Source organism: Chlorocebus sabaeus, chromosome 8 (assembly GCF_047675955.1).
Source record: "Chlorocebus sabaeus isolate Y175 chromosome 8, mChlSab1.0.hap1, whole genome shotgun sequence".
NCBI classification, from domain to species: Eukaryota; Metazoa; Chordata; class Mammalia; order Primates; family Cercopithecidae; genus Chlorocebus; species Chlorocebus sabaeus.
Window position 1 is genome coordinate 128,333,543 of NC_132911.1, and position 25,400 is coordinate 128,358,942.

Sequence of the window (25,400 nt, forward strand, 5' to 3'; positions counted from 1 at the left end):
CATTCTAGGTTTCCAAAATCTTCACATTGCTCAGGAGCACATTCTCAATCAAGGGCAGGGGGTGGGGGTGCAAACTAAAAAGCAGAAAAGCACACAGCCTCTGACACAGTGACATGGCTCATCCAACGGTCTGGTGGGTGGCTTGGGAAGGGAGGGAGGAGGATGGATAGGCACACAACACCTGGTCTGGGAGAAAGCCTTCACACCTCCAAATTCCCCATACCCCTTCCTCTCCCTTGGGACGACCATGTGGTCCTTGTTCAGCAGCCAGGCACTCCTTCTAGAAAATGCCCTCAGCCTTGTCCCACCCTCTGTCCCCAAGAGGAGCCCCACTCTTGGTGTTGATTCTGAGCTTCCAGGTTGCCGCGGCTGTGAGGGCTGTGTGAGCAGCAGGCTGGGGGACCAGGGAGAGTGGGGCCGCTGTGGCTGCCACCCAGGCGGTCACCTTCTCTGTGGACACCCAGGCACCCATGGTGGAGCCCGAGCTGACAGAGGTGGGGGAGCTGCACTCGCTCACTGACTGGCAGGTTTCCGAGGCTTCGGAGGAGGCCGAGCTGGACGAGTTCTGCAGCAGGGGAGGGGCCACACGAGAGGACCAACAGAAATTGAACCACACACCACCAAAATATAATAAAAAGAGAGGAATGGGGATGGGAGTGGGGAAGGGCGCACAGAGAGAAAGAGACAGACATATACACAGAAGAGGGGAGGATGAGAGAAGCAGAGTGTTAGGGTTACTTTTCCCCCGAAGTTGCATCCATGCAGAGGCTTTCAAGCCCTTGAAAAGAAGCGTGCGACCCGGCCAGCCCTAGATCACTAGACCGTGGGTCCCCAAGGACACGGATTTGTGTGTCTTTTGCTGGGACCCAGAAGCATGGCTGGCACTGGAATATCTGGTCATGGCATTGGAACTTTGTGCTCTCTTGGGTGTTTCTTCATGTGCCACAGGCCCAGGTCCCCAGGGAGGCCCTGCCTGTCGCCTCTCTTATGTGCACAGGTGTTATTTATTGCATGAGGGTGGACCCTGGCTTGGGCTTTTGCTACATGTCTGCCTGGAATGGCTCGACTTCCTGGACTCTCCCTTCATCAAATGCAGCCTGTGGATCCATGAGGGGTGGTTTCCAGCTATGAAGACTCATCAAGATATACTTTTAGGTTTCTCATCCTGGAGTGTGATTTTGGGGTTTGGGGCAGTGAAGCCCTCTGGTCACCACAGTGTTTTGGATGGCCACTGTGGGGTGGAATGAACCATCTCCGGAGAGGTCTCATTTGGGAAACCATCTCTTCACGGTGATCTGAATGAAACCCTAGGTCCCTGCCGCAGTCCTAGTCAGCCAGGGCATGCGCTCCCACGCTGGCTTCCTGATGTTCAGCTGGGGCAGGGACTGTTCCTGTGACCTCACCTACACCCAAGTTTCTTCTAGTCCTGGACCTGGCACGTGGCTGGTGCTCAAAAAATCATGAATGAGTGACAATGATCATCTCTTTCATGTAAATTGGGTCTCCTGGGCACTGCTTCGCAGCCATCCAAGTACTTGCTTTAAATTTTTTCACTGTTAACTGCAATCTCTGGCTTAACCTCAGTTTGTTTAAATAAGTTGACTCCTCTCTATTGTAATTTATCCAAAAGTGTTCCTGTATTCACCATCAAGGAAGCCAGAATCATATTTCTGTCCCTTTCATGTACAAAAGAAAGGTCCCTACAAAGGAACAGAGATTTCACTTTCCTGTCCTGTAAGGGCAAGGAGCCAATCAGACACTCAACAACGTGTGGGCCTCAGTGGACCAAAAGCAAGGAGAGGCTCCACGGCGGACGGACATCCCAGCTGCACTCCGAGCTTGATGTCTGGTTAGCAGCCCAGGATCTGAAGTTGCAAAGTTTGGATTTAAGTTACATTTGTGCCCCTCCTCAGTTGAGAAACTGTGAACTTAAAGCCCTCTAAACCTCAAATTTTTTATCAATAAAAAACAGCCAGATGTGGTGGCTCATGCCTGTAATCTTAGCACTTTGGGAGGCCAAGGCAGGAAGATGCCTTGAGGCTAGGAGTTGGAGAACAGCCTGGGTAACACAGCAAGACCTCATCTCTACAAAAAATAAAAAATGTAAAAGAGGAAAGGAGTGAGGGTTGAAAAATTGCCTCTCAGGTACAATGTTCACTATTTGGGAAATGGAAATAGAAGCCCAATTCCCACCAGTATGCAAGGCACATGTATTCTCAAATCGAAAATAAAATTAGCCAAGCATGGTGGCACATGTATATAGTCCCAGCTACTTGGTAGGCTGAGGTAGGAGAATTGCCTGAATCCAGGAGTTCAAGGTTACAGTGAGTTATGATCCCGCCACTGCACTTCATCCTGGGCAACAGAGTGAGACCCTGTCTCAAAAAACAAACAAAACAATAAAACAGTAACCCACCGCAGGACTGCAGGTTCAGATTTCTTTGGACTTCTGCTAATTTTTTATAAAGAACCTATTGACTCAGAGTAAATGGCTCTAGGGAGAGACCCTCATTGAAGACACGGCCCCACTCCTGGGCACAGATGGGTGAAGACACAGTTTGAAGAGTGGAGGGAGGTAAACCAGAGAATTCTGAACAATTCCATCACTTGGCTTTCTTCTCAGACTGTGTTACACAGTAGAGAAATGAAGGGCTCCTGTGCCTCCTAAAGGTGCGCCCCCTTTCTCCCTAATAAAGGGGAGGTTACTGCCTTCAGGAGATTGTACCCTCTGGCTAATGTGATCTGTACAATGACCTTCAATTTCCCCTTTACCTTATAATAAGAAGCAGTCGTAACGCCCTTCTTAAAAAATATGAATTCTCTATTAAATTTTTTAGCATCCCTGAGCTCATTAAAACTACCCTAGTGGCCGGGCGTGGTGGCTCACGCCTGTAATCCCAGAACTTTGGGAGGCCGAGGTGGGCGGATCACCTGAGGTCAGCCTGACCAGCCTGGCAAAAGCCCATCTCCACTAAAAATACAAAAGTTAGCTGGGTGTGGTGGCAAGTGCCTGTAATACCAGCTGCTTGGGAGGCTGAGGCAGGAGAATCGCTTGAACCCGGGAGGCGGAGGTTACAGTGAGCCAACATTGCACCACTGCATTCCAGCCTGGGGTGACAAAGCGAGACTCTGTCTCAAAACCATAACACAACACAACAAAAAACTCCCCTAGAGTTGCTAGCCACGCATGTCTTGGGCACGGGTTTTCAGATTTAAGTAAACCCAGCATGCCCTCTTCTGCTTCCCTGTATGCCACAGGAAACACTGCTCTAGCCCCATCCACACTCACGGTCTTAGAGGAGAAGGTTGCAGCATGTGGCTCTCCTTTCCAGAAAGGGGTGTCAGTGCACACTACTATGTTAATTTGTCAGTCAGTTAAAAACACACACACAATTATGCTGCACACTAGAACAGCCTGGAGGAACTGCACATTCCAGCTCTCCTCCAGACCCTCTGCCCTCTCTGCTTGCGAGCAGCACATAGGATTTAGTGAAGCACACAGCGGGGAAGAGGGGACTCCTTACAGAGTGAGCCAAGCACCCCAGCTGGGACACGCACTCTCAAGCACTCTCAAACTACAGCCGTGGCTCTTAGCTCTGAGTGCGTTTAAAATTGAGTGTGTATCCAAGGAAGACAGACAGAGGCCACAGTCCCCCAGGATGGTTGAAAAATGCTCATGGGAGCGCTGAGCTGTGAGGAGAGGAACGCAGAGCTCTGGCATGGGTTTCCCAGCAGGTGGGGCTGTGGGGCACCCAGCATTCTGTATGTAGAGCTACTTGCCAAGTTCAAGGCCAACACCAACCCAATGACACTAAGGGAGAGAGAACAGAGAGGGGATCACATACATTGATGACGCACATGAAAGGTGTTCGGATACCGTGGCCAGCTCCTGCTTTCTGCTCCAGCTGGAACCACTGGGCTGGACTGGGCCTAGCACCATTAAACCCAGCTGCAGTTGAAGAGGTTCTGCCACACCTCCCCTTCCAGAATCTTGAGTGTCAACAGAATTATGTGCAGAAGCTCTGATGATTTATTCTCATTCTCAACACAGATTGATAAAGGGAACCTGAGAGTGCCAAGGAATGGTATTGGAAGCGTTACTCAACCATAGCATCTCAGCCATTCAGGGAGAAATGAAGAGATTCTGCCACACCTCCCCTTCTAGAATCTAAGTGCCAACAGAATTTATGTGCAGAAGCTCTGATAATTCATTCTCATTCTCAACACAGACTGATAAAGAGAACCTGAGAGCACCAAGGAATGGTATCAGAAGCACTATTCAACCATAGAACCTCAGTCATTCAGCGGGAACCTGAGATGTGGGGGAGCAGGTGTCCCCATTGTGCAATTAAATGCCTTTAATTATAGCATTTAATTATGCCAGGCTGGGCACTTACAGGGGCGCCTGAGAGTGGTCAAACCTCTTTCAATCCATCTACTTACGTGTGAGAGCTCCCCAAATTGATGTGGTAATACAACCATTACCACCATGGAGACAGGCTTCAAACCCACTTATAGCATCTCTCCCTTTGGGGAGCAATACATCTAAAGATGAGAAATTAAACCAGAGGTTTCTCAAGTCAGTAGGCAGGGGCTTGTCTAAGCCAAGGTGCTTCCTTGGTTCCAGCCATTGACGGTGGTCAGGGCACCAGGTGTGACAGCTGCTCCTGGAGCCAAAGGCACCCTTACCTGGTTGGGGGCCTCTGGCGGCATAGGGGATGGTGACTTGGACTGGAAGGCGTCCTGGGATATGAATCCTGAGTCGTGGGAGGACACGCTGGACAGCCTCACGGGAGCCTGCTGGGTCAGGTTGGAGCTGCGGTAGCGGTAATGTGAGCTGGGGGAATGCGAGTGGGAGCCGCTGGACCGAGAGTCACTGCTGTTGACACTGTTCAGGCTGCTGTGGGGGACAAGTGGGTGTGAGGGGTGGGCACGGAAGGTAAAGAAAGGGGGGCAATGGTAAGAGGAAGGAGGAAGGAGGGGAACAGACAAGAGGCAGAAGAGGGAGGAGCACAACATAATGTAATCAGCTCTCTGCCCCGGAGATGCAGCGCAAACTACAAGACATGTTTTCAAAACACCAAATCACGAAGCTGGTCAACAAAATGTTTTTCCAGGTGACCCAGGGGGAAATACAGCTGCCAGGGCTCAGGTCTCCGATGGAAACCATGTGGCATTCTTAGGAGGCAAGTCAAGTGCCACCCAACTCTGCTGCTTCGCCTGCCACCAAAATGAGAGGAGCTGATGTCAGTAGCAAGAAAAGGGACAGGGCTAATCTGCCTGCAGGAACCATAAGCCTGCAGCAAAGCCCACTGGGGCTTCAGCGTGACTGGAATATTCTTGGATGCACCATCTGGGTCCACATGACTAAGGCCAACACAGCCAAGCACTGACTGCCGATGGATTTGCTGAGGTGATTTCATCCTAGGTGAGTCTGGTCAAGCCCACTGTAAAGAACATCAGCAAATCAACTCATGATGTTGGTGTACATGTGTTTTGCCTTTTAACAAAGTGATGCTTTAATTAATGGATTTACTCTGACCCCAGCTGTTTCTCTGTTAAAATATCTGTGGGTCTGGCACAATAACACACTTGGCAAGAGGCAGGCAGCTTTCAGCAACTAAGAGCAATCAATGCTCAGCTGTTTGCTTTTGAAATGGCACAGTAAACAGGATGTCAAATAATGACACACCCACTCTGGATTTCCGTCTGCATTCCGTCTCCACTCATAAGAAACGTGCTCCTGGCTGGGTGCAGTGGCTCACGCCTGTAATCCCAACACTTCAAAAGGCCAAGGCGGGTAGATCACCTGAAGTCAGAAGTTCGAGACCAGCATGGCCAATATGGTGAAACCCCACCTCTTATAAAAATACAAGAATTAGCCAGGCGTGGTGGCAGGCACGTGTAATCTCAGCTACTTGGGAGGCCAAGGCAGGAGAATCACTCAAACCCAGGAGGTGGAAGCTGCAGTGAGCCGAGATTGTGCCGCTGCACTCCAGCCTGGACAACAGAGCGAGACCCCATCTCCAAAAAAATAAAAATAAAATAAAATAAAATAATTTTTAAAAACCATGCTCCACACTCTGTATAGTAACTTAGATCATAAAAAGCAGAAGACAGACTCCCAAGGTCTAAACAAACAGAGCTGAAATAAAAAGGGCAGTTGTAGAGGCACCAGCAGGGATGAAGTAAACAACTAGGGCTGGGATTGGAAAATTCATAGTTTCTGCTCCTAAGCCTGCAAGAGACTCTGGTTTGCAAAATCTGGCAGCTAATAAGGTACTCAAGGGCAGTGTGACTGTATACACTAGAATTACTTGGTGGAAATGTTCAGACAGACACAGGGGAGCGTGCTGAAGGAAATCGCTGCAGTGAGGAATAAATATCATGACTTTTGCCAAAATTTCCCCTCCAGTCAGCCAGAAGGGGGCAGTTGGGAACCGACAGTAAAGCTCACAGCAACTCCACCCCAGCAGCCTCAGAGCTGCAGATGTCAGTGCAACATGGTTTTCTACTCAAACGAAAATTATAAGGAAGAAAAAAATACTCATGCAACTTTGTTTTACACTAACAAGAGAGATTTTTCTTGGCAACAACAAAAAGGTCACACACACACACACAGAGTCGATGAAAGATAAGAAACAAACCAATATCTTCAGGGGGCAGAGTGTGCAAGACGCAGCATCTTAGATCTGAACTTCCTGCTAAGTGTACAGTGTACAAGCTCCGCAGTGAAAGGAAATACGCATCAGCATGCACCAAAACATCACCATAGACAGACTGAACAGATCCATCCGGCCCTTTACTCTCAATGCTAATACACAGGAAGTGGGAACTCATTTGGCTTTGGAAAGTTAAATGAAAAGAGTAACAGGACTACTATAGCAAGAGAGATAAGTGGTACATCATGCTTCCATCTTTCAAGAAGAGGAGAATAAATTTTCCTACTCGGCAAGCCAAGAACAAGTGACTTCTAACAGAAAACTGCTGGACAACAGTTTTGCAGATGACGGAACTATTCCAACAGATTTTGTTCCAGTAGGGAACAGCACTAACTAATAGAGGTGTGGCCATGGTAGTGGTGGTGGTGGTAGTAGTAGCAGTGACTGACAGAGCAAGAACTCTATTTACTTTATGAAACCCTGAAACAAAAATATGGAGCAAAATGAGGGCACAAGCCATTGTGACTTTCTTCGTTTGTTCTGGCAACAGTGAGATCAGCCTGTGTAAGAATCAACCCAGGTTCACCATTTTTTAGGCCTTAGAAGGTTTTCACTCTGCTAAACAGGAAAATCAAATGTGATCTCATAGAATGGGAAAATCACGACAACATACAAGTAAGAGAGAATAAGCTACATCCACGAGTCAAGGGCTAATGGGGTTTTCTTTCTGATCCAAAATTAATCCAGAGACTAAAGAGCAAGACCAAAATCATTACCATTCTTTCAGCTCATCATCCCCCTATTTCCTGTTCGAGAATGCTGGCTCGATTGCTCATATTAGCATAAAGAAAAATGACCCATCCCGAAAGCAAGAGTGGACCCCGCTTTCACTTACCTGCAGACGCTGGACTTTCTGGACATGGTGGTGCTGGGGGAAGAGGGTGGTGTCTGATACGACCAGCTGTAATCAGAACCTTTCAAGTCCAAAATCACCTAAGGGGACAGAGCCAGCTGGGTGAACGAGGGGCTGAGAAGGGAAGCGTTAGCCATCAAAGCTTAACATCCACCAAAGCATCAAAAGGCTGCCATCATGGAGGTGGGAATGAAAGGAAAACATGTTAAAAATTTTTTTTTTAATTGAAGAGCCACACTACCAAATCCATCAATGTCATAATCTGTTTACTGAGAAAGTAAAACTATAATTAATAGGGAGAAGGGAGGGAAGGGAAAAGGAAAATCATGAAATATCAGTCGAGAGAGGGAGAAATGCAGTGACCAATTATAAAAGCCACTTATACCCAAGGCTAGAATTTATAGGATTTTCCTCTTATAACTCCATAAAGCCAATCATGGTTCCCAGACTTGTTGGTAGTGCATTTTAGCCATTTGAATTTCTGCCCTATTTGACCAGCACTAGAAATTTTAAAGCCTGACAGAATCAAGAACAAGCCAATTCTTTCATTATTATTTCTACATCCATCTCCCTTGCTTGGCAAAGGGCCACATGAGTATAAGGTCCACCTTTCATTCACATAAGAAGCACTCAGTAAATGTTTATTTGTCAAGTGAATGCATGCATGCTCTGGTCTAATAAATATACTTTGATAGAATAGAAAACACGAGCTCCCAATTTGCCCTCTGAGCCGGCTCTCCAAGGCGACGAAAAGATTGTTACCAAGTACAAAAGCCAGCGTGTGAATCATCACTTCCTCCAAATATATCCCTTCCCATAGTGTTCGTGTGATGTGAATTAAATGAATAAAGCATAAAAATGTCATCTTTTTCATAAGACGAGAGAGCTCCCCATGCATTGCTCAATTAGAATGGGAGAAATGGAGAATGGCTGACAATGTCAACCAAAACACACCAGCGATGTGTTCTCATGAGAGTTGACTTCTAGAGGGCAGATGAACACAGCAATTAAGTGCACGGGATCTGGAACCTGACCACTTGGTTCCAATACCAGTTCCACTACCTACTAGCTAGGTGAACCTGGCTAAGCCACTCCCTCTGTCAGTGCCTCGAATCCTCCTCTATAAAACAAGCATAATCATGAAGCCGAATGGAGGAAGTCAGGCTATGGAGAGACCTTGGGACGGTGCCTGACACACAATAGGTTCTATGTCACAGCTCGCTATGGTGATTCCATATATTACATCATGAAGGACATGGTGAATATGACTACAGTTTAAGACGTGACAAATGCCACAGGAACACTCAGGGCCTTGAGCTTTTACCTCTTTGGTTTGATCCTGTAAGTGAACCCCTGAAGCCTACCTGTTCACTTGAGGAGGGCAGTTTGTGAGGGTCCATGGTCAGGCTTTTTAGATCTTCCGAGATGGTCTGAAGGTGGGTTATCTCCCCTAGCATTGAGATTTCTTCTTCCTGAAGGAAAAGTCATTCATGAAATGTTATTAACCTGAGTGATTCCCTTCACCCCTCTAGTCCAGTTGTTTTTATTAGGGTCTCTGTATAACCCTTTCAGTTTTTCAGAAAAGGCACCATTGGGACTGGAAAATCTCTGGTGAAGGCACTACATGCCTTTTCTTTTGGGAAATGGAATGGAAAAAGAAATTTGCCATAAGGGAGGAGTGACCTGTGCACGGGGGACAGTGGGGAACACATGGGCCTCCCTCTCAGGGCCTGGACGACTGCCAGGCCAGCTCAGATGGTCTGACAGCGTGTTCCCACGGGATCCTGCAGCACAGCCCTCTTCACATGGTGGCCCTTTTCTGCAGTTGCTAAGCTTCAATGGATGACACGACTTGGAGACATTTTGGTCCAGATCTTTGTGACAATGCCTGTGTGTTCAACAGACGCTAACTTTTCCCCTTCTTTCTTGTGCTTTTCCACCAACTTAATAAAAGATAAGACAGACAGAAGCTGGGGACCACAGAAGAAACATCCTATGTGCTTTATCGAAGTGCCAAGTTGGGACTATGGGGCCAGACTAGAATGATCCATGGAAAAGTTCTATGCTCAGGGGAACAATTCAAATTCAGACATTTTGCTAGGGCTAAGGGAAATGAGCTGGTACCTTCGAATCAGCTTCCAGAACGCCTACAGTGCAAGTTCTCAATTACGGCATGCAAATGATTTCCTTAAAAATTAAGTCTAAATTGATTCATTGAGGCTCTTGGATATTCATCTCATGGTCACCCCTTGGTACTCAGCTTCAACAGTGAGTCTCAAAACCACCTGGAGTGCTTCTTTTAAAACACAGATGACTGGGTCCCCACCCCCAGAGGTTTGGACTTGGTGGGTCTGGGTTGGGCCCAAGAACTTGCATTTCTAGCCGGTTCCCACTCATGCTGCTGACCTGGGGACCCCACTGTGAGAACCACTCTGCTGAGCCTTCTTGACTTGGTGAGAGAAGTAACATGGAACAAGTGGTGCTAGAACAGTGGACGAGGAGTGAGTTACGTGGCCACCAACTCGCACTGAATCATTGGTCTGCACAAGAGATTCCACCATCATTCCTGACATTAGATTCTGACAGTAGATTCTCCATGACTCAACCGTGGATGGACAAAATCAGAAGGAAGCCACCTCCACATCAGCAGTTTAAACCTTCTGGAGTTTTCCATGAACTTACAATCACTGGCCGCAGCATAGAGATGAAGGTGCAGAATCGGCCACGTTCTTCAATCAAAGCCTTCCGGACGGCCTGCTTTTCTGTTTCTTCCAACAAGAGATACTTATCATTGACATCTTGGAGAGCACTGTCCAACTGAGGCTGGATATCACCTCTCCCTGCACAAAACAGAGACCCAAGCACGGCTTACTGAAACACCAGCTTCTGGAACAAATGCCCCTTCTCCCTGGGGTCCTTGCTGGAGTCAAAACCACAATTTCCCAGGACATAAAAAAAGTATTTATTCATGTCCCAAAAGGATTTAAGGTGGCTGTTTTTCTAGGACCAGCCATTTCCAATTTCCAATGCCCAGAGGGCACATTTAGCCTGATTTATTCGTGACAAGGAGTATTTCCTGGGGCAACTCTTCATGACTTGCCTTCTCACATTGCACAACCCCCACCAACTCTTCTGCCAACAAAACCCCGGGACACAGAGCCAGACAGCATTCTTTCCTTCCAGAACATAACAAGGTAAGAGCCTGTGGGTGTTTCCAAAAACGCACAAGCTGGCTTTGCTGGGTCAATCTCAAAGAGCCTCTGTCTGGATAGAAGTTTCTGTTCCTAAAGACAAAGGTGGTAAGCATCCGCTCTCCTGGCTTGGGGGGCCCATGGGAATCCTTGGCAGTTACTTTAACTCTCTAGTGGAAAGTCTTGAATGTTCTTCCTATAGAACAAGCCCAGTAACAACAAGACCTCCAGACAGGTCTCTGCTGGTGAAAAACTGAAAGTGGGGTCTATGCAGAGCCTGGCCCATGTTCACAGACCCCAGTTAGGTGGAGGCAACCATTTCTAGAGTTTAAGACAGGGTGTTAATCTTTTGAATGACTAACACATGGTTAGCAAACCATCTTTGCAAATAAAGTTTTATTAGAACACAGCCACATCCATTTATTTACCCAGCGAATTTTTCAATATTTTTGTAGAGATTGTCTGTACCAGTTCTCCCTACAATGGCAGAGTAGTGTTACACAGAGTATGGCCCCCAGACCATGGCTCCTTGCAAAGGAAGTCAGATGCCCTAAAAGATAAACATGGACCAACAGGCACTGTGTCCAAAGGAGTAGCTACTACAAATCTGATCTGTAGGTAGGGACACCAGCTCATGAGCCTCCACCCTGGGTTGCCTATGCAGAGGCCTCACCTATCACTCAAACCAGAGAGAGAATTTCTAAACTTCTTCAGGGCAGGAGTTTGGTCTTTCCCAGCACAGCCACTAGTACAATGTCATTTGTGTATACAGCAGATGCTTGATGTCTGTCTGTTCAATAGTTTCAACACAAAATGTTAGAGCTGGAAGGGGTTATCCAATTGGGCCAACCTGCTCATGTTTCAGTGGAGACCAAGTCCTAGAGAAGTCGAGGGACTCGTCTAAGGTCACAGAAAGAATGGCACAGAGGCAGGGTTGAGCCACACTGCCTAATTCCCTTAACACTGAACCTATTCTCTGCCCCATCGCCTCATAGGAAGGGCCCTGCAGTCCCCATCTATCCCTCTTAATATTGTAAAGAACATTACATGCAATGAACCATTTGGTTTGAAGAAAGAAAGGGTCAGGGAAAATTGCCATGGATGTAGGAACATACTCTGTATTTTTCACTCATAAGCAGAGGAGAAAGTTTAATTTGGAGCAAGAGGCAATCAGGCTTAAAGCACATCCCAATAGAAAAGGTAGTCAGATGTTAGTAAGGAAAAGTCACTTCTTAGGAAATAAGTTCTAAGTTAGCACATAATGAGAAAATTATAGATAGTCAAAGATCACCCTTGAAAATGCCTTAGATGGCCAGTAAATACAGTATGCCTAGCTTTGTGTATATAACTCTCATCAGTCAAATGAGTACAAATGTGTAGACCGTATGTATCTAAGTCCATGTTGGGGTGCTATCCAGCAATTACACTCCAGTGGCCCCTCCTCTGTGGTTTTGCTTTCCAAAGTTTCAGTTACCCATGGTGCGGTAAAATAAGGTATTTTGAAAGAGAGAAAGAGACTACATTCACATGACTTTTATTACAGTATATTGTTATAATTGTTCTATTATTATTGTTATTAATCTCTTACTGTGCCTAAATTAAATATTAAACTTTACCATAGACATGTATGCGTGGGAAAAACCACAGTATACGTAAGGTTTGGTACTATCTGCAGTTCTAGGCATCCACGGGGGGTCTTGGAATGATTGTATCCCCTGAGGAGAAGGGGGAACTACTATATATAAGAAATTTGCTGCTTGAGAAGTCTCTGCATAATTCTCTCCTTTTTGGAGACAGGGTCTCGCTCTGTCACTCAGGCTGGAGTGCAGTGGAATGATCATAGCTCATTGCAGCCTTGGCCTCTTGACCAGCTGGGACTACCAGCATGTACCACCATGCCCAGCTAGTTTTTGAATTTTTTTGTAAGATTGGGTCTTGCTTTGTTGGTCAGACGGTCCTGAACTCCTGGCCTCAAGTGATCCTCCCACCTCAGCCTCCCAAAGTGCTGGGATTACAGGCATGAGCCACAGCACCTGGGTGTCAGCATATTTTCAAGATGACTCACTCACCCATCTTCCATGTAGTCACTACCTCCAACCCTCAGAATAATTCTTTACTATGCCTTCAATTTCCTTCTCAAGGATGTAGGAGTAATCATCACCATACATTAATGTGGCTGCCTGAGCCACTGGTTTCATGTGTTTTTAGTAGACAAGAAACCTGTAAAAGCATTCTCCTATTCTCTCCTGGAACTTGCCTTGGGGCAAGGGCTTTGTTCACAGAGACCCACCACCTGTGGCCAAGGGCTTCCAGAGGGAAGGCTGGGTGTCACCAGCACTATGAAAACGGTGGGTTTTCTCTTCTATTTTAAAATGCTGGCTAGTGCAAAATTAATCCACATATACTTAATGTGTGCATGACACAAGTCCGCCAGCAGGGAAGCTCTGGAAAGCTGTAAACCCTCGCTTTTCCTCTGCAACCAGCAAAACAGCAGGGCCAATTGTGGGCCTTGTTGGGCCACATGACTCAGGGCTGGTCTAGTGGGCTATTTCTAGTCTGTCGATCTATTCTATGATGTTCGGGCTGCAGACCACCTCGGAATGTTCTAAACTCTCGTGTAGGGCAGCGAACAGAAGTCAGGAGACACCAGATTGAGACATATCGTGTTTGACCAAACTTGCTCGGTGGGCTTTGATTATGGTAGCAATTTTTAAAAATAACAGCCTACAAGGCTGGGCATGGTGGCTCACGCCTCTAATCCCAGCAATTTGGGAGGCCAAGGCGGGCAGATCATGAGGTCAGGAGTTCGAGACCAGCCTGGCCAATATGGTGAAACCCCGTCTCTACTAGAAGTACAAAAATTATCTGGGTGTGGTGGCACACACCTGTAGTCCCAGCTACTGGGGAGACTGAGGCAGAAGAATTGCTTGAACCTGGGAGGGGGAGGTTGCAGTGAGCTGAGATCATGCCAGTGCACTCCAGCCTGGGCGACAGAGCAAGACTCCATCTCAAAAAAATAAAATAAAATAAAATGAAATAAATAACAGCCTATGATTGTCAGAAATTGGAAAAATGTATGTTTACTTCCTTTCACAAGTTATAAGGCACATGGCTCTCCATAATTAATAATGCTGACTTTAAAAAATATATCTACATAGGAAAGAAAAAAAGGCCATAGAACCAAGTGTTATCTAATTTGGAAAATATAAATTTAAATTATCCTATGATTATAGCCAAGTTACTTTAAATATGAATTATAATTAAAGGACTCTTAAATTGTAGCATTCTAAAATAAGTAGACTCTGTAAAGATCACTATAATGATAGTCAGGACATTTCCATTCAGGATAGATCATAAGCTAAAACCACAATGTCTGTTTATTAAATTCACTAATACAACATGTAATTATATTTATTAAAAAAAACTGTGAAAGAAATTATTTCATGTCCTAGTTGGATATACTGCTTTTAAGACAGAGTGATCTTTTGAGGGCCACAAATTCAGAGTTGTGTTGGTACTGTTTTAATAAATACAAAAGCCCATTCACTTTGCTCCCATCAGCAGTGTTAGGAGCATTACCACTGAGTCCTTGAGCACCGGTGCTGGCTAGTCCAGCTCCCACGGACTCGACCTCCATGCTTTTGTCTCACGTCTGCTACCTCCACCCTCACTGGGCCATCACAGTCTCTCACCCGAACAGATGCCAACAGCCCCTAATGTCTCACCCCAGACTGCACTTGGACTAGCTCACCCAGAGCAGCCCTGGGTTACTTTCTTTTCTTTTTTTTTCTTTCTTTTTTGAGACAGAGTCTTGCTCTCTCGCCCAGGCTGGAGTGCAGTGGCGTGATCTCAGCTCACTGCAAGCTCCGCCTCCCAGGTTCAAAGATTCTCCTGCCTCAGCCACCTGAGTAGCTGGGACTACAGGCACGCACCACCACGCACAGCTAATTTTTGTATTTTTAGTAGAGACAGGGTTTCACCATGTTGGCCAGGCTGGTCTCAAACTCCTGACCTCAAGCGATCCACCTGCCTCGGCCTGCCAAAGTGCTGGGATTACAGGCATGAGCCCCCACACCCGGCTGTGGATTACTTTCAAAATGCAAATATTCTCACTGCTTTTCAACAGCTCCCATTGCTCTCAAGAAAAGTCCAATGTCCTTAACGTGGCCTGCCCTGCAAGGCATGAAAGGTCACTGCCTGTCTACCTCATAGCCTCAGCCTTCGTGGGCCATTCTCTCCCCGCTCCTCTCCCTCTCATCCTCCAGGGCCTGGGCCCCTTTCCACCTTCACTCCGCTCTCCTTCTGCTACATTCCTAACACCTTTTTATCCTACAGGTCTTGCTTAATTCTCGATCCTTCCGGGAATCCCGCCGTGAACTTTCTCCCCAGATTAGGCTTCTTTTATTTGATCTCTGAAGTCCCTTACACTTATTCGCAGCACTACCCCCAGTTTGAATTTCATCTTTATTTCTCTAGTTATTTGACATCAGTCCCACGGGGGCAGAACTCATGAATGCTTTTGCTCAGTGTGTATCTCCTCAGTCAGCATACTTGCCTGGAAAGCGGCAGGTGTTCAAATATTTGCAAATGAATCAAGCACTGATACAACTTGACCAAGTTTGCTCACTGGCCTCAACCATCAGGCCCTTAAATGGTCTAATGCTTCAGAACCAGCCAATTCCACAACATCAAGCAGCTAAGAGGAGGAGGGAGGGGGTGCCTTAGATGAGCTTCCCAGACAAAATTCTTGAGCAAAGAATTGCTTTCGGCTTTCTTCTGTAATATCTTGGGCATCTTCAGTCTTGAGAATTTTTTTCCTGCTGCTAGTTTCCAGGTCTTGGTGTATTCACGCTAGGGAATTCTGATCAACAGCAGCCAAGAGCCCCTTATTCCCCCATCCCAGGGGAAATCATGATTATTCTCTTTGCAGAAAATGTTCCTGGGGCGAAGCACTGTGAAGGCACCATGCCATGGGCCAAGCCAGCACCCCTAAAGAAGGAAGGAATTTTTATTTTTTTTTGAGACACAGTCACGCTCTGTTGCCTAGGCTGGAGTGCAGTGGCACAATCTCAGCTCACTGCAACCTCTGCCTCCTGGGTTCAAGAGAGCACGTCCGATTAAATTTTGTATTTTTCTGTAGAGACAGGGTTTTACCATGTTGGCCAGGCTGGTCTCGAACTCCTGACCTCAAGTGATCTGCCTGCCTCGGCCTCCCAAAGTGCTGGGATTACAGGTGTGAGCCACCGCACCTGGCCACAGAAGGAAGGAATTTTTAAGTGAGGAAACTTTACAGAGTTTTCTGGAATGAAATAAAGATCCCGTATCAACTTCAACACTTGGATTTTATTCTCCTTAATCATTACATACACATTCAAGGCAGGAACAAATACCCTTTTGATAGACGGGGAAACTGAGACTGAGGGAGCAAAGTGGTGTGCACAGGGCCACGGTCACCAGCACTGAGCTAGCCACAGGCACAGCCAGAATCCAGCCCCAAGTCTTTCTCGTTCTGAAGATGAGGTTCTTTGTGTTTCCTGCTCCCAGCAAACATGAATGCTGGGAACAAGCTGCCAAGAGCTAAACAGCCGATCAAAAAGCCAGTGAAATGTGATTAGTGTTATCTATACTGGTCCAGCCTCTTCAGACACAGGCTGCACTCGCATGGTAAACTTCATGGCTCAACCAAGCCAGCGGCTGTTCTCCGGCAAAGGGCTCTCCAATGGGGAAGAGCAAACCCAGGATACGTTGGGCCAAGAATGCTGCCAGGAGTCAGCAAATCACCCCAAGTCCTTTCTTTCTTCAGAGACAGGTGTAAGGAGACGCCATTAGAATCCTACGAAATGACTTTCTTTTTTTTTTTTTTTTTTAATTTTTATTTATTTATTTATTTTATTTATTATTATTATACTTTAAGTTGTAGGGTACATGTGCATAACGTGCAGGTTTGTTACATATGTATACTTGTGACTTTCACCTGTCCCTGACTCACACAAATACTGTTTTTCATTCTAAGATAGCCACTTTCCCTCACTTTTACAACTCACCAATTGGGATGTGTCTTACCATCAATGGGGTGTCACAGTTTAATTGGTAGGTTTCTTTCCTTTCTTAGTGGTCTGGAAAATAACGGTGCATCTGACAATTGCTCGTATCCCAGAGTCAAACGAAACATGGGATATAAATACTAAAATACAAAATATAAATCCAGACATGCAAGTTGACAGTGGATACTAGAATTTGGAATGAAAAAATTCTGTCTTCCCAGCAAAAGGAGGTTATCCTCATTATCCCTTTATAAGTCATCTTCTGCTCTTAATAACCCAGAGTGGGTTTTGACTGATTCCCAAAAGAAAAAACCAACCGGAAATCAAAAGATGTGATTAGGTAAGACTGAAGGTTTTTAGCCTTAAAAATTGTTTTTCAAACAAACTCAATTTCCATTATTTTTCAACCTACTGTGCCCCAGTTTCCCTTTACCTGTGGGATGTAAATAATAACAGTATCCAACTCACAGGGCTGCTGGGAGGGGAAATGAACTAATCCGCATGAAGCGTTCAGAACAACGCCCAGCATGTGCTGAGCACTCACTAAATGTCAGGCAATATCAGCTGCCGCTGCCGCAGCATCTCTGAAGTTGTTCTTCTGACACTGGCTAGTTTAGCAGGTGATAGTATGGGCGGTCGGGTGGGTTTGTTTGTTTGTTTGTTTTTTAAAGAGAGCTTTCAGTTCAAGGTCCTTTTTGATGTAAGAAAATGCAAAAGATTCCATGATTCTTTCACTACAAGTAACAGTGTTATCATCAAGATTCTTCATTGCCCCCTGGGTAACCAGTTGTTTATCAAAGGATAAAAAGAGACATTTCAGAGAACAAGCAGAAAACATCCCATGCCAACCTGCGGCTCACCATCCAGAGTGTCTCCAACAGAGGATCCTCACGGCTCCAAAATGCTTCTTCCTTTGTGGTTAAAGAAATACTCCACCATCTGCCAACCTGGCTACCGGATCCAGAAATTCACCATCGCCTTCAACTCTTCCTTGTTTCATTTGCATTTCTCCTAAGTAGCTCTTGAATCCACCTGTCTTCCTCTCTATCTCTGTGGTCACTTCCCTGAGCCCAGGGACCTAGACAACCACCACCACTTGCTAACAACAGGATGTCCAGTTAAGCCACAGTCTAATCCAAATACACACTGTCACGGTGGAATTATCTAGAAGTCAAAAAGGCTTCAAGGGCTTCAGCAGAGTTCTGAACATCTTTAATGTAGTAAACAAGGCTATAATCTGCATTCTTCATAAGAAGCCAGTAATTGTACATACGGTGCTTTCCTGTGCTCTGCGAGTTCTTCTAGAGAATTATTAAACTTATTGGGCGAGGGGGTCATAGAAACCCCCAACTTTGTGGTCGGCTGGGCAGAAGTGTGAGGAATATGGGGACCTCACTTGTGGCTGGTGACTGCATTTGGGGCAGTCTCACAGGATTGAACTCTTACCTTGTGGGGTCTGCACTAACACTAGGCAGTGTCATAACTGAACAGGACAGCCAGCTGCGGTCAGAGAATGGATGTTGGAACATAAATGCATTCTTCGTTCTGGGGACAGCTTGAGGGTAGATGCTACTTTTACCTCCTTAGCAGCTAACAGAGTCTAGCACAGAGGAGGCATGTCATATCCCTTTCCTGAATGAATGAAAGAACCAACTGACACATGGAGGCTGGAGTGCTGTGCAGGACTCATGTGCAGCAGTCACGGATGTTTATGAATGGAAGAATGGCACCAGGCGTGAATCAATCAGTCCCACGAAAACCGGGAATGGCTGATGGGTTGCAGCTCAAGACAGGCAGCAACCGCTTTCCCACCCTGCCATTCTGTCAGGCTTTGCCCATCCCGTTAGTGTCCTCTAGGGAGATGAAAACCATACTATGCAAGGAATAAATATTTCAAGCAAGTTGTCTGTTTCCTTTTCTGCTGTTTTGTATTTGGTCAAAAATTAACACTAAGAAAAGTACTCAGCTCCTGGCATGCCGCCATACTCTACATACGTCTCCCTGTGGTCCCTGAATGCAGCCACAGGGAAGTCAGGTGACCTGCACCTTAACAGTACTATTGTGCACAGGGACTCCCAGGGCATTCTGAGACCAGAGTCACAGGCAAGGCACTCAAGGAGCCGTGTCTACGTGAGGTTTTACTGGAGACAAGCTTTGCAAAGGAAGAGTTCACAGCTCCAGGCTTCTGGTAGATCTGTTTGGCTTGTGTTTACCTAGAATCCTCAGTTATAATAATAAGTAGCCCAGCCTCTGAAGGCTACATGCATTCACCTGAAATGCGACATCCCTTTGCAGAAGATTTCTTTTATTTTATTTTGGAGACAGGGTCTCACTCTGTTGACCAGACTGGAGTGCAGTGGAGCGACCTCAGCTCACTGCAACCTCTGCCTCCCAGGTTTAAGCGATTCTTCTGCCTCAGCCTCCCAAGTAGCTGAGAATACAGGTGCCTGCCACCACGCCCATCTAACTTCTGTATTTTTAGTAGAGATGGGATTTTGCCATGATGGCCAGGCTGGTCTCAGACTCATGACTTCAAGTGATCCTCCCACCTCGGCCTCCCAAAGTGCTGGGATTATAGGCATGAGCCACTGTGCCAGCCTTGCAGGAGATTTCTGAGTTAAATTCAGACATCTATGAATTCAGGTCAGGGGCAGCTTCCTGATTGTCACAATAGGTCTAAGGGTAAAATTCTACCACCCCTGCTTCCACCCAGACAGAAGCTGTCTGGCTGTGCCCACATTCTGTATTTCCTCATCAGCCTTCTAAGCCCTGGGCTTGGCCTCGAAGAACCGGCTGGAACCATCCCACCGTCTGCTCCTTGTTCTTCCTCCTCTCTCCACTGACATCCCTGTAGGAAGGAGAGCTCCTAGTACTAACCCTCTTCAAAATCAGGCGGGGTGGGGTTGCAGGGAATCTAGACAGATTCCATGTTTACCATAGAGGCAGGGCAATTGATCCATTGATTGCAGGTCTCAGGGTCGTTCTGAGAGTGCTTTCCGCTGGTTTTGTAAACACAAGAAACATTCCTGTGGGTGAGTGCATAGGCTGGATACAGCTGGGGGATGAGCAAACCACTGTGTATAGGGGAAAGGATTCACATTTCACAGGCTTTTTCCAAGAATGGAAGAATGATGTGGAGAGGCCTTTGGGGTCCACTTTGGAGTCTGATCAGAATTGAGGCCCAGTGATTGAACCATCCTGGAGGCAGGTCAGTGTGTGGTGGGGAGACACGGTCCAGGAAGCCAGAGGCTGAGTAGCCAGGGCTCACTATGATTCTCTATGCACACAGTCCACCCTCGGTGGGACGACAGCCCTGCCTCAAGGCTGTCCCTGGAGCATCAAACACACAGTGTGATATGTCGACCCTTCACCACCGCTGCTGGTGCTGCTTTCTAAATGACAAGAGCCATGTGTTGGTGCATGCTGTCCCCTCTACCTTGAATACCCTTCTTCATTCTTCACCAGCTGACCCCCTCCTCCTCCTCCTCATTATCCTCCTCATTATCACTACCCTACCCCCAGGCTTAGTGAGGCTCCTTCCTCTCTGCCCCCAGGTTACACCTTTTGCTTATATTCATCCCAGCACTGGCCGGCAGGGTGGCACACACCTGTAATTCCAGCACTCTGGGAGGCCAAGGCAAGAGGATCACCTGACGTCAGGAGTTCAAGACCATCCTGGCTAACACGACAAAAACCCATCTCTACTAAAAATACACAAATGTGCCAGCAGTGGTGGCGCGTGCCTGTAATCCCAGCTACTCGGGAGGCTGAGGCTGGAGAACTGCTTGAACTCGGGAGGCAGAGGTTGCAGTGAGCTGAGATCATGTCACTGATCGTGATGGGATTTTGCCACGTTGGCCAGGCTGGTCTGGAACTCCCAAACTCAGGTGATCCGCCCACCTCGGCCTCCTAAAGTGCTGGGATTACAGGCATGAGCCACCATGCCAACGCGCCCGGCCGAGCCAATTCTTAAAAATAATTATTCTTTTTTTCTCTCTGTATAAATATTTTAAAAATGTATAAGAGCTACAAATCATAGAGCTTTTCTTGTGTCGCTATAGCCAAATTCACTGTGGCTTTGCCCTATGAACCAGCCCCTACAAGAGAAAAAACTAAAGGGGGCTGCAGAGATTTCTCTTTGAAAGATAAGCAGAATCTTTAGAACTTACAAAGTCAAAAGGCTATACAGTTTCTTTATTCATTCCAAACTGACTTCCCATCATTTCAAATAAATAAAATGCTCTATTTACTCTACAAACTGACTGATGCCAGGCTCTCGGCAAAGGTTCCAGTAAAACTCAAGACTCAAGGGACTGTGTCCTCAAAAGGTTATGTACTATATGATTGCATTTGTATAAAATGTCCAGAACAGGCAAGTCCAGAAACAGAAGGCGGATGAGTGGTTGTTAGGGTCGGGGTACGTGGGGAGACCTGGAAACAGGGAGGGACTGCTTAACGGGCATGAGGTGTCTTTTGGGGATAATGAAACTGTTGTGAAATTAGATAGTGGTGATGGTTACACAACACCACGAATGTACTAAAAGCCACTGAAACTTATACTTTAGAGTGGTTAAAATGATAAATTCTGTGATGTGAATTTTACTGCAATAAGCAAAACAGTGGCTGTGGCTTACCTTCCTTCCAAAGGTTTACTAGAAACTGTGCAAGCTGTTTCATAATCACAACGTTGAGAACTGGAAAGGATGATCCTTTTTAAAGCTGGGGAACCACTAGCCCAACATCGCCGTGAGGGGAAACAGAGGCAGACGTGTGTCCCCTAAGATAGTGGGCTGTGCAAGCCCCAACTATCAAAGGAGAACTTTGTGCGCTGGGTTTGCTGTAAATGACAGAAGCCACTTCAAAAGCCTCTTTGGAGCTGTTCAGTAAAACGCTCAGAGAACACCTGGGCACACTCAGGCAAGATAAACCACACGGACACCTCGCAGACAGACCTCCCGGGACAGAGCGACAGCAACAAGACTCCAAAAGCAACTTGAAGTTTTAGCAGCATGATCATCCACAGAGTGAAGTTCAACATTCAGTCAAGAAGAATCATTCTGATTACTTAATTGGAAGATCTGATACTTCTGAAATGGAACGTTTCACAAACTCTACTGAAATAAGAAATACTTTTGATTTATTTTTTTAAAAATGAATCATTGGTTATGGAAAGAGCTATATGGTCTTGCAGAGAGGATAATGTTAAAGATGTTTCGCAAGCTTAACACAACCAAATCTGATCGGAGAATTATTTTGGGGCTTGCAGCTCTATGTTTTGTTTGTGGCGTAAATATATACATACATATATACGCAGGTATATATGTATGCAAAAATGCTTATTTACTGTGGAAACGACAGTTTAAGTCACTCTGTATTTCTTTTTTCCATGAGTCTAATATTGAATTATGATGATTCAAAGGCTCTCAGGGTGGCGTGCTAACATGGTAAATGGCTAAACATCCAAAAAGGAAAACAATTAAAACACAACGCACACACAATTTTCTTAAAGTTGTGGAAAATTAGGTAGGCACAGTTGATTGTTTTGAGCTGGTAGGAAAACCTGGGCAGCTAGCAGAGGTCTGGACAACCACGGAAAGCCCACAGCGAGGACCACACCGTGAGCAGCCACCAGAGATTTGGGATGGTAGACTTACCAAGAGTGTCCACTGGCGGGGGGCACACGGTGAGAACGTGCAGGATACACAATTGACACAAAAAGGAAAATAATAAAGTCAAACCGGTATTCAAGCAGCAGCAGCAGCAGTCTTACCTTGGTTTCGTGTGTTAAACTGTCCATGGCTCGCCACCACATTTTCTATGAGGGCTGATTAAACTCACATCCATGTCCCCCTTCTCTGCTTTACTAATATCCTTTCCTTCTCGTCTAAACAAAACCTTACCAGTGAGTAATGACCACCCCTAGAGAGTACAGCAAGGATTTTTAAAGAGAGAGATGAAAAATATATACCTAGAAGAAGCCAAGCTTTGGCAAGAAAACCTTTCGAGTGTAGTTTACCATCACTTGAAAAATATCTAGGAAATCCTAGGAGACAAAGCTTAGGGCGGGATGAAAATGGAAAAAAAATTAAAGAATTTAAAATTGTAGTATAACAGCAAATACTATACTGGTATAGAACTCTGTGAGTCTGTTGATTACATTTATATCATTGGCTTTGCAGCCTCTAGTGGAAAGTGATAAGAGTCAACTATTTAAATGTCAGCTGTATAGTTAACATACTACAATGTTCCAGTTCTCTCTCTCTCAAGAAAAGTCCCTGCTGGGGACAGTAGTGTGTGCCTGTTAATCCCAGTTACTAGGGAGGCTGAGGCGGGAAGATCCCTGAAGCCCAGGAGTTTGAGGTCAGCCTAGGCCACCTAGTGAGATGCTGATTCCAAAAAAAAAAAAAAATCAAGACTTCTTAGATTTAATGACGTCAGAGTAATAAGTGGAACAATGACTATAATAAGCACCTAATGGATGCTGGCCATTATTATTTTTAAAAATCCTTGATAAACTTTTTGTAGTTACAGATGGAAACAGAAGGCTTTACCAGAATTATTATTATTTTTTGAGATACAGTCTCCCTCTGTTGCCCAGGCTGGAGTGCAGTGGCACGATCTTGGCTCACTGCAACCTCCACCTTCAGGGTTCAAGCAATTCTCCTGCCTCAGTCTCCTGAGTAGCTGGGACTACAGGCATGTGCCACCACACCCAGCTAATTTTTGTATTTTTAGTAGAGACGGAGTTTCACCATGTTGGCCAGGATGGTCTCGATCTCTTGACCTTGTGATCCACCCGCCTCAGCCTCCCAAAGAGCTGAGATTACAGGGGTGAGCCACCACGTCCAGCCCAGAATTAATTTTTTATTTACATTGATGACAACATGGTAGTTAAATGAGAATAAGGCTGCTGAGTTTGTACAGTCGGGTGGCATACGTAGGTAAATACAATGTAAAACGCCTCTCATTTCCGATGCTCTCCTACTTTCCCCCACTGGGTCATGGTCAACTCCAAGACCTCCAAGGCAATGAGCTGATATGAAGCAGGCAGAGGACTCAAGAGACACTGTTCAGAACCGGGGCTACTGGGTCTGCTCCACACCATCCCCCCAGCATCCTGCCACCTCTGTCCCTCCACCTGTCGGCAATGCTGGCTCTGCCACGTGCTCCTGACCCTGTGCACGAGCCCAGAATTTCTCTGAGGGTGAGGACTAGCTAACTCTTTGCCTCGTGTTTACTTCTAGTAGGCATCCGACAAGCTTGCCTTCAAGAAAGACAGGCACACTCATCCACAGCCATAGCATATCCCAAGTTGCTAAAAAATGATTTTGAGATAAAACCTACCAAAGGCAAACCATTGAAAGTTTCTTGATGGAAATATTTAAACACCTTTAGATTACAAACTACCTCTCTCTATAGTAAGAGTCAAAGAATGTGATAAAAGGTGATATCTGCAGAGTAAGAAGGAAAGTGAGCCGCTAACAAAAATCACATCCATGTGTGTCTGCCCACGTCAAGGATGGTGGTAAACCATGCTTACACGCACAAAGGCACTTGAAATGCTAAAAGGAGAGTCCAAAGAATTTTTAGATCAAAGATCAGAGTTTTTGAAAAAGGCCTGGTGGGAAGCTGCTTGAGAATCTCCTGGAAATGTATTAAAAAGGAAGTGATTATCTGGCTGCATACATCAGATTCCATCTATCAGGACAAAAAAATGTATCCAAAAGCTTCATCCATCTGAACGCATGGTATGTCAAAAGGAACTGCTAACACTTTTACAAACCAAGGGTCTGGGAATCTGCCACTTGAAGGAGATGAAACAGATCCCTCAAGGTTTTCTAACAGAAAGGAAAATGTCAGCTAACCAGACCCCTAAACAACTGAAAGCCTCAAATAACCAGATTTCTTCCAGCCCTTAAGTGAGCTGTGTTTTCTTCAGTCCATTCTCAGCCACACATATGCCTCCTAGGAGAGCTCTCCATAAAAGTGTCCAGTCCGAATGTGACTCTAGTACCTTTTAAAAGGCTGCTTTCATCCCAGAAATATACAAATAGAAACACCTGGTCCAAAACTGCACTTACAGATTTCAGAAAAAAATCTTTACAAAGGATAGAAATAAAAATTATTTTCTGGTTGTACCATGAAGTAACTGGACATTCTCCAGAACATTCCAAGCTATGGATCTGACCAATCTCATGAGGAAAAGACATGGTGCCAGAGACTGCCAGTGTGAGGCTGTGGCTGAGAAGACAGACGCTTCAGAAACCCTGGATCCCAGCCTCCATTCTCTCATCCGTCAGGCCAATGTGGCCCAAGAAACCACACAACTAAATGCCAGTCATTCCCAAGTCTCAGGACCAGATGCCTCTCTTCATGTTACACACAATCCAGCATCCTATGGGTCCCAAATCTTTCTATCCAGCCTTGATAGGGAGCTCGTTATCCTGCAGGCAGCCTGAGCCAGTGCTAGGAAGTCTAATTGCCAGAAACTTCTTTTGATGCACTGCAATCACCCTATCAGGCTTCACCCAGAGGTATACATTCTGCTAATTGGGCAATGCCAGTGACTTTGAGTGACAGATGAGGACCA

At 46.0% G+C, this 25,400-nt stretch overlaps 1 protein-coding gene across 4 annotated transcripts in view; it reads right to left on the reverse strand.

The window, feature by feature from the left end:
* MTSS1 (MTSS I-BAR domain containing 1) overlaps positions 1 to 25,400 on the reverse strand; it is a 183,274-nt gene that overhangs the window by 7,154 nt on the left and 150,720 nt on the right. For 2 of the 4 annotated variants that reach the window (XM_008001508.3, XM_073018341.1), the window contains exons 7-11: positions 10,258 to 10,415; positions 8,940 to 9,047; positions 7,558 to 7,655; positions 4,690 to 4,900; positions 446 to 565 (exon numbers count right to left, since the gene is read on the reverse strand). In XM_008001508.3, the coding sequence (XP_007999699.1) occupies positions 446 to 565; positions 4,690 to 4,900; positions 7,558 to 7,655; positions 8,940 to 9,047; positions 10,258 to 10,415 (695 nt within the window). The remainder of the gene's footprint in view (positions 1 to 445; positions 566 to 4,689; positions 4,901 to 7,557; positions 7,656 to 8,939; positions 9,048 to 10,257; positions 10,416 to 25,400) is intronic. The other 2 variants (XM_038000164.2, XM_008001506.3) reach the window with 1 other exon arrangement.